Here is a 20,391-nt window from a genome sequence, read left to right as displayed (position 1 = left end):
GTGGACCCAGGTGAAGAGCCCCAGCTGTGTTAACTGCTGCACTCTGTGTGAAAGCCCAAGCCCTAGAGTTCCTGAAAGCCACCCCTGTGGCCCCAGCCTCCTTCCCTGTGCCCTCTCTCAGGATCGCTCCTCTCGCTGACTCATCTCCAAACGGTCGGCTTCTTGCCTGCCCTGCTCCGCCTCACAGGCCACCATGCTGTTCCTCACACGTGCTAGGCACACTCCCGCATCAAAACTCTCCCCCACCCCAACACATCTGCAAGCCTTGTTCCCTCACCTCAACATCAAGGGTTTGCCCAAACCTCACCCCCTCAAGGACACCCCTCCTGACCCTAACCCTCCCACCCCCATTCCCCGTTCTATTTTTCTCCATCACACTTCCTTCCTCCTATTTATTTTGTTTACTCTTTGTCTCCTCTCACTACAATAAATCTTCGCAAATGCAGGAATGTTGGTCTATTTGCTCATTGCTGCAACCCTAAGGCCAGAGCAATGCCTGGCACATAGTACATGCTCAATAAATAGCTGTTAAGTGAATGAATTATGCAGCTTGCATGGAGATAGCCAGACAGCTTCTCTCTGCTTATTTTATATTTTTCTATATATAATAAACACTACAATTGAGCTATAAAGAGTGTTGTAGGAGCCAGGCAAGTGAATGAGCATGCAGACATCTTCCCCCAGCAAGGCTCGACACTCAGACCACATCATAGTCCACTCTAAAAGGACCAGGGCTTTTCCTAGACTACAGTAGTGCTCAGTAGATGTTCCAATGGGCCATGGGGCTGCTTCCTAAGTATCACAAAAATGTGAGCATTATTTCACCAGTCTGTCCGTGGAAATCTACTGTTAATTAGGGGACACAACCATTTTGCCCTATATTGTGAAGCTCTTATCTCTGCTCTTTGTATTTGCCGAAGAGGAACATTGAGAACTTTCATTCGTTCCTAGAATTTCAGGAGTAGGAATAGGCAATAGCAATATGTTTGTGCCCTATGCTAAAGCTACACTGTCCAATATGGGAGCCTGTACATTTGAAATGTGACTACTCAGAATTGAGACATGCTCTAAGTATAAAATATCCACTGAATCATGAAGACCTGGTACCAACCAAATTAAAATATCCCATTAATGCATTTTAATTTTAATTTAATTATGTTGATTACCTATTGAAGCAATATTTTGGATATAATGGGTTAAACAATAAATGTCATGACTAATTTTATGGACTTCCTTTTGATTTTTTAATTAATGTGGGTATTAGAAAATTTAAAATTACATATATGGCTCACATGCTTGTATTTGCCTCTGAGAGCTCTTTTTCCAGGTTTTTACTCAGCTCAGAAAGCAGAATGTAGGTTTACTCCACAGGTAACCTTTTTTTCTGCAGGCTCTGGGACTGTGTATAGACTACTGCTTCCACGTCGGGTGTTACGAATAACAACCTGCTTGTGCTGGCTTTACCTGGAATGAGTTAAAGGGGATCTATGGCTAGCAAAAAGGAAATACAAATGTGGCAACAGGTAAGTATCCTAACTGCTTTTATATAGCAAAGACAGAGATATCTAGAAAAAGTGAAAAATGAATAAGCATAAGAAATAAACACTCAATTAAAATATATTTAGAAATCAATTATTAAAATTATGCATTCATTCAGTCACAAATATTTATTAAACATCGGCTCCGTGTGTTCCAGGTGCTGGGGCTCCACCAGAAAACAAGACAGTCCATGATTCCTGCCCTGGGGGAGTTGATCTTCTATTGGTTCCAGAACCATATTCTGAGAAATAATTCTGCAATCTTTTAAAGTTTTAAATAATGTGTATGAGGTTAGAAATGGAACAATGGACCAGGTTATGCAGAACTGCATCTGTGTTTTTGCTGTAGAAAGTTCCTTGAAAAATAAAATGACTTCAAGACAAAGTTGTAAGGACGCTTAGTGTTTTATTCTCAACATATATGTCTTAGTCCATTCCTGTCGCTACAAAGAAATACCCGAGGCTGGGTAATTTATAAACAAAAGAGTGTTTTTTTGGCTCATGGTTCTCAAGGCTGTGCAAGGAGCATAGTCAGCATCTGCTTCTGGTGAGAGCCTCAGGAAACTTCCACTCATGGAAGGGTTTCTCCCATTTTGGCTGATTCTGACCTCAAAGATCAGAATTTATGGTATTTAATCAGATTGTACACACAATAAAGTAGAAAATCATATATTAAAGTAGAAGGAAAGAGATTCAATGCATAACTTTTCAGCCCCAAATTGAATGAATAAATTGTTTAGACATAAGTTTATGTTTTTGCATAGTCAGCATTACAAAATAGGGAAATTTTTTGATCCCAGTAAATAAAAATAAAATGATGAAAAGCAGAAAAAGTGATCTGAGTTCCCAAGGTGTGATCTATGTAATAGAATCATAAGACAGTTTGACAGTCATCGGTATTTTAGTTTAAACAAACAAACAGAAAACCCAAAAAACGCCACTAATCACAAAATAAAAAATGAAGTTTCTATTGGGTTCTGTTCAAAGAGGCTGATTAAAAGTTAAAGGAGCTGAGGGTTGATAATACTAAAACACTCTCCACAATAACACAGGCCTAAAATAGGTACAATGGTGAACTAGAACAAACGGTTAACCAGACATGGGTGAGCCACCCACAGAAAAGCAAATAAAACAAAAATGCTGAGAGGAGGAAGCATTTGAAGACCAACCACCTAAAAGCATTTTTATTTACTGAGCAAAGTTGACAGTTGCATGATGTAACTCCGTAATAAATATTTATTTATAGAAAATAACTTGTAGCACAGTAAGTATTAGTTGGATGAATAAGTTTGAAACATACTCCCCCAAATTAAAAATGTCAAATTTCAGAAAAGCATAGTGTGAAAGGGAGGCAAGATGGGGTGAGCGGCCAGTTCACCTAACTGCGCCTCCACTAATGAACAAACGAGAGGAAGAAAAACCGACGGGAAGGTTCCCAGTGGGCCAGCAGGGGAAAGTGGAAAAAGAATCATCCATACCGCATACTCATCCCATGTTAAGTTTGGAAACGCCCTAGAGATTACCATTTGAAGTAAAAGTGTTTAAAAGAAAGCATTTAATTTATCCACATTTAATGTGAAAGTTAACATAAATATTAGGAAATGTTTCTCATCTCAAAGACCCGTAGTCACTAAACGAAATGAGAGGGAACCTGGGTGTGGAATTTGCTGACAGCAGAGATAGCTGTCACTAACAACTGAATGAATTATTTGTCCCAGTGCTCACCAGCACGGCCAGAGGGCAGATGACAGACACAAATATAATTTCCCAAGGGAAGAAGAAAGAAATTAGGTGGGAGACCAGAACATGAGGTCATGAAATTTAAAGTAACCAAACTTAAGGGCAGGAACAATTCATCCCAAATGTCAAGAGAAGTGAAGCAAAAAATGGAAGAACATGACGTGTTTTTAAACTATGGTATAAAAAGAGTAGGACTTGAGGGCCTGTGCCCTTGCTGTGCCCACGTGGCTCCTCCCTCAGCTCTTTCAGGTGTCTGCTCACTGCCACCTTTGCTGTGCCCCCTGGGGAAATGGCAGCCCCCTCTCCACACCTGCTGCACTCTTCACATCTGCCCTCATCACCTACAAACGGGGTATTTCATCTCTTTCCTTTATGGCTTTCTTCTCTAAGTAGAATGCAGGTCCCGTGAGGGCAAGGATTTCTGTCTGTTTGGGTCACTTCTATTTCCCCAGCGGTTGGGATGGTGCTGGCACACGTACACAGTCAGTGCTGTGTATGTTATTAGATGAGTGAGGGGGTTTGCTGGGGCCGGGAAAGGAAGCAGACTGTCAGCCGGCACTCGTCCCACCCGGATGGCAGCCCGGAACCCAGCAGCCACCTTTGTCAATGTGATGGATGCCAATTTCAGGACGGAGCTGACACGGAGGAGGGAGAGCAGAGTAAAGGAAAGAAACCAAGACCCTGAGGACACAAATCGTAAAGTCCTGTCTATGTCCAGACCTCCCACTTATGTGAGACAATAAATGCCCTATGGTGGAACACATTGTGAGTTGGGTTTTCTTTCATTTTCAGCTGAAAACACTCTTACTGTTAATCTAAATTTTGAAATTTAAACTGATGGTTTTAGAAAAATGCAGGCTAAGGGGAAGGTGTGAATGAAAAGGAAGGGTAAGGAACTAGAAATGGGCAAGATAAATTAAAGCATTCCTTGGTATAAATAGAAAAGAATCCATACAACTGTTATAGCCTACATATTCTTATAAAATCTAGCCTAAGGGCCTATTTATACAATGTAGAAGGGACTTAATAACTCAACAGTACCAAAAAAGTACCAGATAAGGAAAGGTTTAAAGTAGGTGCGGCTTACATGGTTATAGAAAAATCTGTATTTCGAAGAGAGAGAGAATCACAACTCTTTTCTACCAAACAATACATTCATAAAAAGCAGAAGCACCTGCAGTGCTTCTCAAACTTTGATGTTCATAAAAGTCACTTGTTACCAAGACACATTCCTGGGCAAACACAGACTCAGAAGGCTGTGGCAGGGCCTGAGATTCTGCACTTTAGCAAGTTCTCAATGGATGCTGACCCATGGACCACGCTTGCAGCAGAACTGAAGAGCATACAGAATAAAGAACTACCCCTGAGTAGAGAGATGAGGTAGCCTTGAGGAGGGAAGCCATGTGCTAAGGGGCAGGAAGGTGCAAGATGCCGTGATCTGCAACAGCCTTGTAGAGCTGCCAGTCTGCCCTGGATGGTCTCCTTTGACACAAGGGGTGAACAAACCCTTGTACCACTTCACTTACTAAAAACCAAGTGTGCGTCTCCACAGATACGAAGGGTGCATGTCGCAGAGCATCAGCCCCCAGTGCCCTGACTTACAATGGACACTGGCTGCTGCACCTGGACTTCTCCTGCACCCCTGGCTGAGATGCAGGTGCCGGCGCAGAGACTATGGAAACATCTTGGTGCTGTCAGGGAATAGTGTGGGGGGAAGGGCGGGCAGAAAGGGAAGGCCCTATAGAGGCAGGGCCACCTCAAGGTAACCGATGCCAGAGGCCCAACAAGGTGAAGGATGGTCACACTTCTGAACTTCATTTGGTACGATATGAGATTCTTCCAAATTCATTTGTTAGTGCAATCATTTTTCAAAACTACAAATATCACTGGGATGTGAGGGTGTGAGGTTGTCCTTCCTTCCCATCTTTGAAAGACCCCCTTCAGGTCAGGTGGCCTCAGTTCTCCCATCCAGCCAAGATCAGCTGTCTGAAGGGGGTGCAGGAGTTTGGGCTTTAAAAGAGCAGAGGGAAGAAGGCTATTTTATTCACTCTAGGAATTGAGTGATCTTGATGGGCAAAGCTATCATTTCTAACGTTAAATGTGCAATTTCACCAACAGGCTCTTTATGCTTAGAATTCAGTTTAAATGGACAAGCTGAGAACCTGACATGGTGTGGTGAGTGGGCTGGTGACAAGAGATTGCGAAGGAAGGCTCCTGATGAGGGCTCAGATGGCAACTGTGACAAAAAACGACTTGTGAAAGGAAAGACAGGAAAACTATCGCAGCTTCAGAGTCTTTAATTTTTCAGAAAAGAACCCAGGTGTATGTGATTTGCTTCAAATTTAGAGGCAAGTGATTAAAAAATAAATAAATAAAGCTGACACTGAAAACAGTTACAAAGCAGGGCCCTGCTGCAACCAGGACTAATTCCCAGAAGTCTTATCGCTTAAAAAATTTAGATTTTATTTTTAGTAAAAGTAATACATGTTCATAGTAAAAGAGTGTGAAAGAAAAGCATATGACTATAAATTATGTCATGAAGCCACTAAGAACAAGGCCACTACTACAGCCAGACTGACGGCCTGTTCCTAGGTCCACGTCATCTGACTGCTCTCCCTCTCCAGCACGTGTTCATCCAATTGTATTTATTTAGAAGGAGAACTCCAAGTCAGGAAAAAATGTTACCCATGCACTCTACTTAAGAATGCAGACAAGGTAAAGTACGTTTAAAAAAATTGCTAGGCCAGGCACGGTGGTTCACGCCTGTAATCCTAGCACTCTGGGAAGCCGAGGTGGGAAGATCGCTCAACATCAGGAGTTTGAGACCAGCCTGAGCAAGAGGGAGATCCCGTCTCTGCTAAAAATAGAAAGAAATTATCTGGACAGCTAAAGTTATATATAGAAAAAAATTAGCCGGGCATGGTGGCACATGCCTGTAGTCCCAGCTACTCGGGAGGCTGAGGCAGAAGGATGGCTTAAGCCCAGGAGTTGGAGGTTGCTGTGAGCTAGGCTGATGCCATGGTACTCTAGCCGGGGCAACAAAGCAAGACTCTGTCTCAAAAAAAAAAGAAAAGAAAAAAAAATTCCTACTTGAATCATAATAAAATTTAAAATCTCAGTGTACATGAAATTAACTACATTTTCTATTATGGAGTTTCTGGTGGCCAGTATATACTGAATTTGTTTGTCAAAATTAATAAGACTGCAGACCAAAAAAGGGTAAATTGTACTTTATGTACATTAAACCTCAATAAAACTGACTTTTTTTTTTAAGTGAAAGTGAAAAATAGTGGGGAAAAAAAGTAATGTATGCCCATGATTTTTAAAAAGTCAAACAGAAATTGGCCAGGCAAGGTGGTTCACTCCAGTAACCCCAGCATACTGGGAGGCTAAGGCAGGAGGATTATTTGAGCTGAGGAGTTCAAGACCAGCCTCAGCAAGAGCAAGACCCTTGTATCTACAAAAAATAGAAAAATTAGCTGGGCCTGGTGGCGCATGCTTGTAGTCCCAGCTACTCAGGAGGCTGAGGCAGGAGGATCTCTTGAGCCTAGGAGTTTGAGGTTGCAGTGAGCTATGACGATACCATTGCACTCTAGCCTGGGCAACAGAGCAAGACCCTATCTCAAAAACAAAAAACAAAACAAAACAAAAAACCCCAGAACTAAACAATCTAATTAAAAAATAGGCAAAAGACATGAGCAGATACCTCACCAAAGAAGATACATAGATGATAAATAAGCATATGAAGACATTTTTCAACACAATATGTCATTAAAACAAAAGATACCACTAAAATACCTATTAGAATGACTAAAATCCAAAACACTGACAACACCCAATGCTGGCAAGGGTGTGGAGCAACAGGAACTCTCATTCATTGGTGGTATGAATGCAAAATGGCACAGCCACTTTGTGAGACAGTTTGACAGTTTCTCATAAAACTAAACATACTCTGGATCCATACTCTTTATCCACTCATAAAACTAAACATACATATAGGATCCAGCAGTTGCACTCTTTGGTAGTTACTCAAATGAGTTGAAAACTTATGTCCACACAAAAACCTGCACATGAATGTTTATAGAGGCTTGATTCATAATTGCTCAAACTTGAAAGCAACTAAGATGTCCTTCAGTAAATGAATGGATAAACAAACTGTGGTACATCCAGACAGTGAAATATCCAGTACTAAAAAGAAGTGAGCTATCAAGCTATGAAAAGACATGGAGGAACCTTAAATGTATATTATTAAGTGAAAAAAGCCAATCTGAAAAAGCTACATACTGTATGATTCCAACTATATAACATTCTGGAAAAGGCAAAATTGTGGAGACAGTAAAAAGATTAGTGGTTGATGGGGCTGTGAGGAGGGATGGATGAATAGACAGAGCACAGAGGATTACTTCCCCAGGAAAGTTTCCTGAGTGGGCTGAATCTCCCAATGTTACATACTCTCAGTACCACGTGCCCATCAATGGTCAATACCATCATAGTTGCAGTTTTGCACTTAATGAGTGTGCTTATAAGCCATGAAAAGGTAGGGACCACGTCTGTATGTTGTTCATTGAATTTCCAGAACCTGGCATAGAACCTAGCACTATAAATATATTTTCTAATTTTTTTATGCTTTTAATATTTACATTCAACTCTTCAATCACCAGCAAATCTACTGTAGAGTATGAAAAAAAGTTTTTATCTGAATTTGGTCCCACCATTTACAGAATAATCCTTCCTGTTCCCACTGTTGTGACACATACCTTGTCATATATGTATATATTAATATATACAGACACTCACACACATATTTGCACATGGTGGGTCTCTGGTGGGACCCTTGTGTTACAGTGTTCTATCTGTAGAATCTGTCAACATGGCATTGTTTTGATTACTGTGAAGCTATCTTGTGTTTTACTATCTGACAGGACAAATCTCTTCTCAGTATTACTCTTTCCCTAAATGTGTTAGTTAAAATCACTTGATCAAGCCCTCTACTAATAAAGGACAACCTTTAAAATAATTATTAAATTAAAATGGCAGAGAGCTCCTTGTTCCTTTCTAATTTCACGAATTGTCGTCTGACCAGATGTGTGTCCACTTACTTGAGCAATCCAGCCCGATGGAAGACGTAGAGCTCCTGCTTGAGGGTGCAGTTGGGGAAGGGGACTATCCTGACGAAGTTCTGGATGAGGGAAAACTCAGGGGTGAGATGGGGCACAGAAATTATGCAGAAGTTCTTGTCCTAACATCATTGGAAACCAGGATATAGAGAAAGAATAAAAAATCATTTATCAGTGAACAAACTCCTGCTTTAAAAAAAAACACTAAGGAAAATAGAAGCAAAATGCATTGATTAAGGAAAGTATACTCAAATTGAACTTTCCCATAATTTGGAAAGTAACCACATAAAATTCAGGGAGCTGAGCAACTACAAGGGTATGGAGAAATTATCTGCGAGTGTGACTGAAACCTGAATAAATAAATCTTATGAGCAATGGCAGTCATCAGCATAGCTCTTTTGTGGAAGTAGATTTTTAAACTAATACCATTTGCACTTGTGAATGCACTTGTATCACCAAGCAAATGAGGCAGCACAATGTTCTAACAAAGTCCCTGTGCTTACTAAGTGACCTTATGCCAGCCCTAATCCCATCCTCTGTGAGATGAGATGGTGGTATTCCAGGCCTTTTCTGGCTACAAAATCCTGTGATCATACATAAATGGATGTGTATTTTATAATGACATGATCGCACTTGGGTGAACAGATCCAAGTGCATGGTTAAACCCAGGCAGCAGGTTTAATCGGCAGGTGCAGGAGGATCCATGTATCCTGATAGATGCCAATCATCTTCTCTTCTAGACCTGCCCTGTCCCATATCGTAGCCAATGGCCACTTGTGGCCACAGAGGATTTGGAATGTGGCTGGTGTGACTGAGCAACCACATTTTTTTTTATTTCATTTAAGCTCATTTAAATTTAAAAACTGATACTCAATTTCATTATTAGAAAAGTTTTATGTGTGCTTACGTTATGTGAATCTACTTATCTAACTTGAGTATATGAATCTACTTGCCCAACTATAAATTTCAGGAAATCTAAATGCAGATGAAGTATTTCTGATGAAAACTTACTACTTGTATTGAGATGTGCTATAAATGTAAAATACACACCGGATTTCAAAGACTTAGTATGAGAAAAAGAATGCAAATAGCTCACTAATAATTTTTCATATTGATTACATGCTGAAATGATTATGTTTGGGATATATTAAGTTAAATAAGATATATTACAATATGGATTTCATTTGTTCCTTTTTCCTTTTTTTTCCTGGGGCTGCCAGAACATTCAGAGTTGCTGATGTGGCTCATGCTCCAAGTCTGTGGATGGTGCTGCTCTAGGCTGTCTGTACTCCATGCAGCCACTTGGTCCTCTGCCAGGTCCCTGCAGAAGCAGCCTGTTCTTCCCAGAGCTAATTTGTCCCTTTGGGATCTCGCCTCCCCCTGAACCCTGTGAAGGCATTACTTGTGCTAATCCCAAACCCTGGGGACATTTGTGCAACCCAAAGGAGGGAATCATTGTTTGACCTTATCTTCCTCCTTTCTAGCAAAATAACAGGGTTCCTTTTGGGGAACTTTAGAGTCAAGTTACTGAAATACTCAAACTGAAAATAAGGATTGGGTGCCAAGTCTGGGTGGGCTTCCTCTGGGAGGGGGAGACTAACTATAATGAGTTGCTTCAACTTGAATTTGAAGGATTAAGGAAGAAGTAATCAAGGCGTTTTGTTCCCCACATCCCAAAATCAAATAGGATTGAAATGTAAACAGGTCTTTTACCTTTTTAAAGCCAGCATTATATTTATAATGCTAAAGATATGCCTTTCTATGCACTTTATAACAGGAAAGGGTTAAACTTAGTGAAATTTCTTTGGGGAATCTTTGAGGGAAATCGGCTTTGTAAATCCTATGTTCAGGGTAATCTACATTGTTTTAAGAGCTTTGAAAATCCCTTAAAAATTACAATGGAGAGCATATTGCCTTATTGCAAAGCTTCATTATATTTTTAAAAAATGAGGAAATAAAACCTAACGTCACATGGTGTTTAGGCAAGACAATTAAGCCATATTTGTTTTTATCTCATTAGAAAGAGTGTTAAGGAAAAATAAAGCAATGGATATTTTGCTTGAAATTAGGCAACTGAAGACGTACAGTTGTTGACTGACAGGCCAGTCATGAAAAAAGTCTTTTAAAAACCCATTTTGGGCCGAGCGCGGTGGCTCACGCCTGTAATCCTAGCACTCTGGGAGGCCGAGGCGGATGGATTGCTTGAGCTCAGGAGTTTGAGACCAGCCTGAGCAAGAGTGAGACCCCGTCTCTACTAAAAATAGAAAGAAATTATCTGGCCAACTAAAATATATATAGAAAAAATTAGCCGGGCATGGTGGCACGTGCCTGTAGTCCCAGCTACTCGGGAGGCTGAGGCAGTAGGATCGCTTAAGCCCAGGAGTTTGAGGTTGCTGTGGGCAAGGCTGATGCCACGGCACTCACTCTAGCCTGGGCAACAAAGTGAGACTCTGTCTCAAAAAAAAAAAAAAAAAAAACAAAACATAAAAAAAACAAAAACAAAAACCCATTTTGTCTCTCAGTTGTCTTTTTTCCCCACTTTCTTCCCTTCAATAAAGTGATAAGAGGTTGGTTAGCTCTCCATCCTTAGACAACGAAACAAGAATGGAGGAAGAGGCCGGGGACACCTTGAAATGGACTATCTTGTAGCACTTATATGTTGGTCATCAGGCCCATTCACTAACGTGAGTTGAGCCTATCCTACAAGCCAGGCATGGGCTCAGTCCTGAGGAACTAATAGGCAAAGAAATGCCCACCTGAAAACTAACCACGGTTCCCACTTTCCTACCCCCAGAAAAGCAATATGATGGTTTCAGAATACTTTGAGCCAATGTAAGCTACAAAGTAATATAACAGTCTCATCCACTTTAATGTAATTCTGACATTTTCATATACTGCTGTGAATGATTTGATTCTAATAAAACACTGGTAAAGCTATGTTTAAAAGAAATTATGCATTTTAAAAAACTGCTAAAATAGCGTGACTGAAGAATTGAAAATGACAATATTTTCTATTTTCAGGAGTTCATGACATGCCAATTGACCTTATTCTCAGAACACAGAAGCAGTTCAAACCTCAACATTCATAGCATTTTAAATGTTTAGATGATGAATATGGCATTTCATTTTTCTACAACTTCTCTAGATAACAAAACCAGTTACTCAAAATTCAGCATGTACTTACAGGAAAGAGACTGAAAACAAAATCCATAAAATCCAGCGACCTGTAAACAGATAGTAAGCATTGTCACTGCCCTCCAAGCAAATGCAGCATCATTAGATATTTACAGAGATTTATGGCTCTTTCCCCTCAGGCAGTGATTAGCCGACCATTAGTCAGAATTTGCGTCTAGCTGAACAATAATTGGTTGCATAAGTCATAAGCTTCATATGTCAGTAATAAAGTTTTTTGTAGAACTGAAGGCACTATCATAACAATTAATAATCTCTGTGCATTTGAAAGCCAAAACAAAAGATGGTCATTCTGTGCATAAGATTCTTCCCTTCCTTTTTGGAAGCGTTAAGGGGAGATGTGGGAGACATTACAGGCTACTCTGATCTTCTCCTGTTTCATATGTGAAGGATTTTCTGCCCTGCTGCTGATGTATATTCACAGGCAAACCATATTGGGTTACTGAATTTCTCTTTGAAAATTCAAGAATTACATTCCAAGCATAATCACGTCTACAGGCACAGGGAAAACAAATACAAAACAACAAACATAGAAGGGCTTTAAGAGCTTTTAGATGTGTACAATATAATTGGAATAAAAAGATTTCCCTTTTCAATCCCCAAGTTTGCCATAGAAACCGCAAACTTAAGATGAAAAAGGTAAAAGTAACACATGGTTGCAGGGGAGCTGGGAGATTGGGAACGTGTTTAAACACATCCTCTAAAACGGGCCAGTCTTTTCCTCTTTGAGATGGTTCTGCGGACAAATGATGGAGTAGGTGGGAGTGCTAAAGAGATGTGGAATCTCGGCCATGAGGGCAGTGACCTGCGTCCAGACTGTGGAGACAGCCAGCGTTGCACGTGTGCTCTGGAGGAAGTGGGAGACTGCATGGTCCGGTGGACACCTGGGCTCTGTCTGCCGGGCACCACACCTCCTCCTTGTTGTCGCCCGGGATTGTTGCTGGGTGTTCCACTTATCACCCTCCCAGATCTTACATTTTGGGTGAGGCTCCAGCTGCAGATTTGGGGTGGAGTGTGAGGTGAGGGACGGAGCCCATCTCCTGGTGGCAGGGGCTGGTGGTAGCCACTGGCTCAGGAACAAACACAGTTCAGTCAGGCCTCATGGGACTTTCACTAGAAAGCCAGGCCCAAACCAGGACGTCCTCCTCACTGGATTTTCACACAGATCTGAGACTGTCAGTGGTCTTGGCCCCAGAATGGGAACACTCCTCTGAGAAGGGGGGCCAAAAGCAGGGAACCAGGGTGAAGGGGTAGAGAGGGAAACTTGGTCCTTGGTTTGGTTATCTAAGTCCTACATCAAGCCATATTTAAAACAGTCCTACCACTGGACTTAGTCTTAGTTATGTGAAGCGATTATTCCATTTTTTCCAAAGCCAGTTTGGTTGGATTTTCTGTGACTTGCAACCAAAAGACTCCAAACAAGCATCAGTCCATTCTCCCAGAAATGCAAACTTTAGAGAACGGGAGCAGTGTGTGATTATATAAGTGATGATTTTCCAGATCCCCAACTGCTATGTAGGTGAGCCAGACCTGGGCATCTTTCTTGCACACTTCTGTGGGCCTCACCCAAATTTTATGGATGAGAATCTCTGGATGGAGCCCAGGAATCTGTGTTTTAAACAAAATTCCCCAGATTAGGATGTGGGGCCAGGTTTGGAAACCAACGGCTCTGCAAGATTAAGATGTTGGGCCACCAATGCCATGAGAAATTCTTACCATAATAGACACCTGGAGGTCAGTACTTGCCTTGCTTCATATTTCTCCTCAATACAAAACAGCTGGATACAGAAAGCGGCTGAGGCTCCCTTGTAGATGGGGCGGAAGTGGCTGTGCTCTTCCAGCTGCGAGATCGACACTGAGGTCCTACTGCTGACATGGTGATCCGGCACAGGGGAAATGTGACTGTGTTTTTCTACGTCCTAGAGCAAGGAGAGAGGAGAAGCCGATGGGAATCCTATCCATTTCCTGCAAGTTAGTGGGCTGGGGATTGCATCATCTCCGCATTACACTGTTCCTAGGACAGGTGTGACTGTCTGACCTGAAACAATTCATCCTGAGTTGGGCCTGTTTTTGAGATGTTCTTAATGAGATATTCAAAATTTATAAAATGATTAAGACAGGTTCTCACGTGAAGGTCAGAAACAAATGGTTCCAGTTGGCCTCTGATATAGGGTCCATATTTTAACCACATGCCTGGGCAGAGATGCGAGCATGGTAGTATTACGTACACATTGAGTCTAGGAGCAGAATAACTCTGTCCCAAAAGTTGTTTTCATTTTGAATTTGTGATAAAAGAATTTTTAGATCTTGGGACTGGTCAGGTGGTTCTGGGAGTAACCGTGGAGGGGATGTGGAGCCCAGGAAGGCCCAATGGCCACAGCCCCCTGGACAGTTAGTGCTGAGACTGCTCGGTCCCGCGGATGGGCATCTGAGAAGGTGTCATGACTCAGGAGAAAATTATTCATTCTGAGATTCTTCTCGGAATTCCTTTAAATCAAAGTAATACAGTCATCTAGTAACATTTAAAGCAACATAGCACTGAAATTTATAAAGAAAAGCAGCAGTCCCCTGCCTCCCCTGTCTCCTTCCCGTTGGCTAGCACTTTCAACATTTTCATTTCTTTGGGTATTTATTTACCTCTATATTTCTGAACAACATGCTTGTGCTGCTATTTCTTAATTCATCACTTTTTGAAATTTCCTACTGGATATTGGTGGGGTGTATAGATTTAGCCTTCTTACACTACCCTCTTCCCCACATCTTATCCCCCTGGGGTAATTACTTCACCACTTGGCTAAATCCGTTAAGTGTGTGCATTATTATAAATATGTAAGTATTGCTGCTGTTGCTGAGCAGAGTAGTGTCATATACCTTGTTTTCATTTGTGTACTTTGTTTTTATTCACTTGGTCTCCTAATTTATTCCAAATGCTTTATCAGACTTGCCAAGTGTTGGTCAATATTATTTTCCAAACAATCAGGCATTTGAGATAATACATGAACCTCATTTTTTTCCTCCTCCTCCTCTAATCTGGACTTGTAGCTCTTACCAGCCTGCCTTACCACCTTCGTTCTTGTTTTGCATCTCCTGTTTAAGTTCCAGGTCTTTTTCTTGTCTTTTTTCTTCGTTGTTTAGGCCCTTATATCACGAGAGCACATTTCTGGCTTCCTAAAACCACCGTGATTGGCAGGCAAAACTCCATAGCCACTGGCTAACTGGGGCACTTCATGGGGTGATCAGGCAGAAACCTGGCGTTTTTACCGGGTGGCAACCTCTGGTGACATTATCTGAAGGCCTCTTTTGGGGCCTGTTCAGTTTTTTGGGGAATTAAGTTCTCCAAATCTCCTGCATGAGGAACTGTGATAGACAGGAGAGTGGCCTCTAAGACGTGCATGTCCTAAGCCCCAGAACCTATAAAAATATATTACCTTACAGGGCAAAAGGACTTTGCAGATGTCATTACATTGGTGGATTTTGATATGAGAGTACCCTGGATTACCCAGGCGGGCCCAATGTACTCGTAAGGGTCCCTACGAGAGGGAAGCTGTCAGAGAGAGGGTGCTGGTGCGCTGCTGGCGCTGAAGAGGGAGGAAGGGGCCACAGGCCAAGGAATGTGAGTGGTTTCTAGAAGCAAATGCAAGGGAACAGGCTCTCCCCTAGATCCTCTGGAAGACATACGTCCCTATTCACACCTGAATCTTAGCACCCTGAAACCTATTTTGGACTTCTGACTCTAGAACTGTACAGTAATAAATCTACATCGTTTTAAGCACCAAGGTTGTGGTAATGTTACAGCAGCAATAGAAAACTGATACAAGGACATGGCTTCTGGCATTCAGAGACGGTGGCTGGAGGAGGCGCCTCTATTTGACATGGACAATTCCACTTACTTGTTATTCTCTGTCCTGCACCGTTACACGGCCTCACACAGTGCGGGATGAATCTAAATTTGGAGCTGCCTCTGTTCGATTTCTCCAGAGAATAGTCATCTGGTCATTTCACCTGGGGTATGGCTGACAAGCTAAGTGGAGTCTGCAGGGACTCTAGTGTCCCAGTTGCTCCACATCAGACCACCAAACACTCCCCTCCCATCAGCTCCTGTCCCCACTCCGCCTTCTGCAGAACTTCCAGTTCTCGCCTTGCGGAGTCACACACTTTCCACCAGTCTTTCCTCCCATAAAGATGCCTGGGTCTCACCTTCCTCGGCTGTGCTAAGCCAGTGTAAACTTCTCTATCGATTTTTTTATTCTCAATATTTTTAAAGTGCTTGTCTTCCAATATCTCCTCTTTGTCTTGTCTTTGTGGATTTGTGCCCTTTTTATTCCTTTACTGTCATTTCAGTGGTTTTTTTTTTTTTTTTTCCAGAAGGGATAGGAGATAAAAATGAGAGATCGATCCACCTCGTTGACCCAGATGTCCTCTGGGGCTCCCATGTGTTTGATGTGGGGCAGGAGGCATCATGTCCCTCCCTCCACATCCCTGTTAGGGTTCACAAGGGAATGGCCACCCTCTTAGGAATATCAGAGAGAAAACTGCCACCCTCTGCTGGATCTCCACTCTCTCCTGCCCGGGGCACAAGGGGTGACCGATGGGCCGGTGAGTCTCCTAGTGTGGGTTCCCCCAGAAGCAAACCCTGAGCTAAGGGTCTGAGAGTCAGTAGTTGACTTGGGGAACAAAGCCAGGAAATTTTGTGATGGGAGTGGGGAAGAAAGGCAAGGAAGGGAAGGCCACCAACACAGGGTGCTTTAAGGTATGGGTTACCACGGTGAACTCAATCCCACCGAGATCTCTGGGGGACCGGGGGATACACAGCAGAGCTGTCCCCACTAAGAGGCGAAGGAGCTGGGGTACTGATTCACTCTTTGGCTGATGGCTGCTGCCCCAAAGAGCCTGCCACGAGCAAAGCACTGGAAAAAGACCAGGCACTTGCTGTCCTCATCTTCAGGGTGCTTGGGAAGGATAAGTGCTAAAGGAACATGGGTGGGATTCCAACAGCATCTACTAAAGTGAGGTGCAAAGAACAGGCCCTGCCCTGCACCTGCAGAGCACTATCTCTTCCTGGCAGCACATCCCAGACTGCACACTTTCTCCTCCCCTCTATGCAGTCAGCCTGGGAGAGGGGAAGACCCTGCCCTATGGGTGAGACTGGCCTACAAGGAAGTGTGGACATTTAATTCAGTAGGGAGAAATGAGAAGGCCATTTGTGTTCCAGGTCCAAGCTTTATTCTCTAGTTCAGTGTCAACCATGAGAAAGGGGTACTTTTATCACTAGCTGACTTCTAGGGAGACTCCCTCATTGGTCAGAATCTGGAGAGGATAGGGGTTGGAGAGAATCTGGCCCTCTGGCAGAACTCCAGTGTCTGGCATTAGTGTTCAGTGAATCTGGCTCAGGGCCTCCATGGATATGAATGTTCCCCATGCCCTGTTCCCTCCTCAGGAGCTCCCTGGGCTTCCCAGGCTGCCTCTTGCTGGGTCAGTCAGCCTAGCAACAAGAGGCTCCTGGGAGTCTCCAGAAATCTAGCACCGTGCTCGTCACTAGGGAAGGAATACGTCTGATCATGCCAATCTTCCACTCAAAAGCCTACCACGCCTTTCTCCTCTCCTTAGGAAAAGTCCAAAATCCTCAGCAGGGTCTGCAGGGTCTACAGGGCTCTGCCAACCTCTTCCTGAATCCTCAGGTGCCTGGTAGGAAATGGAAGGGACACTCCAATGGAGTGGACAAAGCTGGTTTAACAAAGGCTCACCTGCAAAAGTGTGGGTGGGGTGAAGGGAAACCAACAAAGGAAGGTGAAGTGCCCAGGGGTGGCCACTGGTGGAAGATGCCACCACCCCTTGGCCTGAAGCTATCACAGGAGGGATCAGTTACTGGAACCTGAGATGCCTGTGAATGATATATGATACATATAGGTATGGAGATCAGCGTATCCACATGTGTATGATATGGAGAAAACTCTTACAAGTGTTTTGCGTCTCCAAAATGTTTTCTGTTTGGACAATGGGGAAGAGAGAAAAACTGTACTTATTGAAATTGTTGCAAATAATTTATGTAGAAAATGTAACCTACAGTCTAAGCTGTATAGAGGGTTCAGAATATAGGAATAATCACAGCGGGGTTAGAGTTAGGCAGTTGAGGCTTTGTTGGGTGGGTCCTATGAAGGAGGTAGTTATGAACTTGTAGAGAGAGACAGAAGGGCCTGGAGGAAGAAGGGCACACGAGGACTCAGAGGTGGAAAGGAGAAAGCTTATGGGGCGGCCAGCAGGTGTGCAAAGGCCCTGCTCAAGCCCTACCTCTGTTTCAATATTTCCACTTTGGATGGCTGGTAAAGGTTCCTCAAATGCAGCTTCTCCTATGATTTTTTCCTGCAAATGACAACGAGAAGACACAAAAATTAATTGACACCTACAGTGGCGTAGAGCCTGAGCTCTGAACGAGCTCCCGGGGTTCAGACCCTGGCTCCGCTGTTACTGGCTATGTGGCACTGGGAAAGTCACGTAGCCCCAGTGTCCACACCAGTGAAAATGGGATGAGAAGAGTATCTACCTTATCTACTTCATAAGGTTGTTATGAGGGTAAAATAGGATAGATTGACAGATAGATGGACAGATGCTTCGCACAGTATAGGCACCTTCTAATTCTCTGTAGATATTAGTTATTACTTCATTGTTCTTATTTTTATATTCTTGAAAGCTGCACTAAGGTTTTATTTTAATGACATAGAATTGACATACAATAAACTAAGTATATTTAAAGTATCCCTTTTGAAAAGTTTTGACTTATGTGTACACCTATAAAAATATTACCACAATCAAAAGAACAACCATATCCATCATTCCCCCAGGCTTCTGTTTTTCTATACACCTTGCCCTCCCACCCTTTGCTACTCTGCTGACCACAGGCAAACACCGATATGATGTTTGTCACTACAGATTAGTTCATATTTTCTGGAATTTTAGAAAAATGGAATCATACAGTATTTACTCTTGGGCGGGGGTGAGGGGAGGAATCTGTCTTCTTGTACTCAGCATGTTTATTTTTAAATCTATCTGTGTTGTTGCACGTATCAATAGTTTATTCCTTTTTGTTGCTGAGTAATATTTCATGAAATCATGGAATAAACGTACCACACTTCTTCCACATCCCCACCAACATTTTCAATGCTTAATCTTTTTAGTTTTGGTCATTCTAATAGATGTATAGTTGTATCTGGTTGTGATTTTTAACTTGCATTTCCCTAATTACTAATGAGGTTGAGTGTCGTTTCATGTTGTATGTCATCTTTTGAAAAGTGTCTGTTCAAGTTTTTGCCCATTTTTTATTAGGTTATTTATTTTGCATTATTATGCTTTGCGAATTTTAAAAAACATACTCTGGAAATAAGTCCTTTGTCAGATATATGATTTGAAAATATTTACTTCCAGTCTGTAGCTTGTCTTTTCATATTCTTGACAGTATTTTTCAATAGGAAAAAGTTTTAAATTTTGATGACGTCTAATTTATCAATTTGTTCTTTTTTGTGTGTTGTGCTTTTGATGTTGTTTCTGAGAAATATTACCTAACCCAAAGTCACAAAGGTTTACCCCTATATTTTCTTCTAGAAGTTTATAAGTTTATTTTACATTCACTTAAAGTTAATTTTTTGCATATGGTATGAGGTAATGGATTGAGTTTTTATAAAAAAATTTTATGTATGGATATCCAATTATTTCAGATAGAAAATACTGTCCTTTCTCTGCTATATTTCCACGTACTTTTATCAAAAATCAGTAGTCTATGTGTTGAGTCTATTTCTAAATTTTTTATTCTGTTTCATTAATCTATTTATTGACTTTGACACCAATACTACACTGTCTTCATTACAAGAACCTTGTGATAATTAGTCTGGAAATAAGTTCATTTTAGTCCCATAACTGTTCTTTTTCAAATTTGTTCAGGCTATTCTAGGTTATTTCCATTTCCACATGAATTTTGGAATCAATTCAACTTCTATAAAAATCCCTGCTGAAATTTTGATTGCAATTTTACTGAATCTACAAATCAATTTGGGAAGAATTGATATCTTGACAGTATCAAGTCTTCTAACTCATGAACATATCTCTCCATTTATTTAGAGCTTCTTTAATTTCTCTCAGAAATGTTTCATAGTTTTTAGTATACAGGTCTTGAACAACTTTTGTCAGATTTACCTAAAGTATTTAATATATTTGTACTATTATAAATGATATTTATTTCAATTTCTGATTGTTTATTGCTATTATATAGAGATACAACTGAATTTTATATATTACTTTTGTATATATTTAACAAACTTGCTGAATTATTTATTAGTTCTAGTAGCTGTTTTGTAGCTTCCATCAGACTTTTCTATACGTAAAATCATGTTGTCTGTGAATAAAAGACAGTTTTAATTCTTCCTTTCCAATCTGGATGCCTTTTATTTCTTTTCTTGTCTTTTTGTATTAGCTCAAACCTCCAGTACAATTTTGCATAGAAGTGGTGAGAGCAGACATTCTTGTCTTGTTCCTGACTTTAGGGGTATAGCATTTAGTATTTTACCATTGTATGTAATGTTTACTGTAAGTTTTCCAAGAATAACCTTTATTAAATTGAGGAGTTTCTATTTCTAGTTTTCTAAGAGTTTTTATGAGGAATGGATGTTGGATTTTCAAATGCCCTTTATGCATTTATGAGTTAAACATATGGTTTTTCTCTTTTAATTTGTTAATATGGCAAATTACACTGATTGATTTTCTTATGATAAACCAACCTTGAATTCCCAGAATAAACCCTAGTTAGTCATGATGTA

At 41.4% G+C, this 20,391-nt stretch overlaps 1 protein-coding gene across 1 annotated transcript in view; it reads right to left on the bottom strand.

The window, feature by feature from the left end:
* The window catches only part of CFAP61 (cilia and flagella associated protein 61), a 253,590-nt gene that overhangs the window by 159,338 nt on the left and 73,861 nt on the right, over positions 1-20,391 (bottom strand). The window contains exons 10-13 of the mRNA XM_045528893.1: positions 17,876-17,947; positions 13,334-13,506; positions 11,580-11,619; positions 8,378-8,517 (exon numbers count right to left, since the gene is read on the bottom strand). Coding sequence (XP_045384849.1) covers positions 8,378-8,517; positions 11,580-11,619; positions 13,334-13,506; positions 17,876-17,947 — 425 coding nt within the window. The remainder of the gene's footprint in view (positions 1-8,377; positions 8,518-11,579; positions 11,620-13,333; positions 13,507-17,875; positions 17,948-20,391) is intronic.

This window comes from Lemur catta, chromosome 17 (genome assembly GCF_020740605.2).
Source record: "Lemur catta isolate mLemCat1 chromosome 17, mLemCat1.pri, whole genome shotgun sequence".
Classification (NCBI taxonomy): Eukaryota; Metazoa; Chordata; class Mammalia; order Primates; family Lemuridae; genus Lemur; species Lemur catta.
The sequence above is the reverse complement of the archived record's forward strand: the minus strand, read 5'-3'. Positions and strand labels throughout refer to the sequence as shown.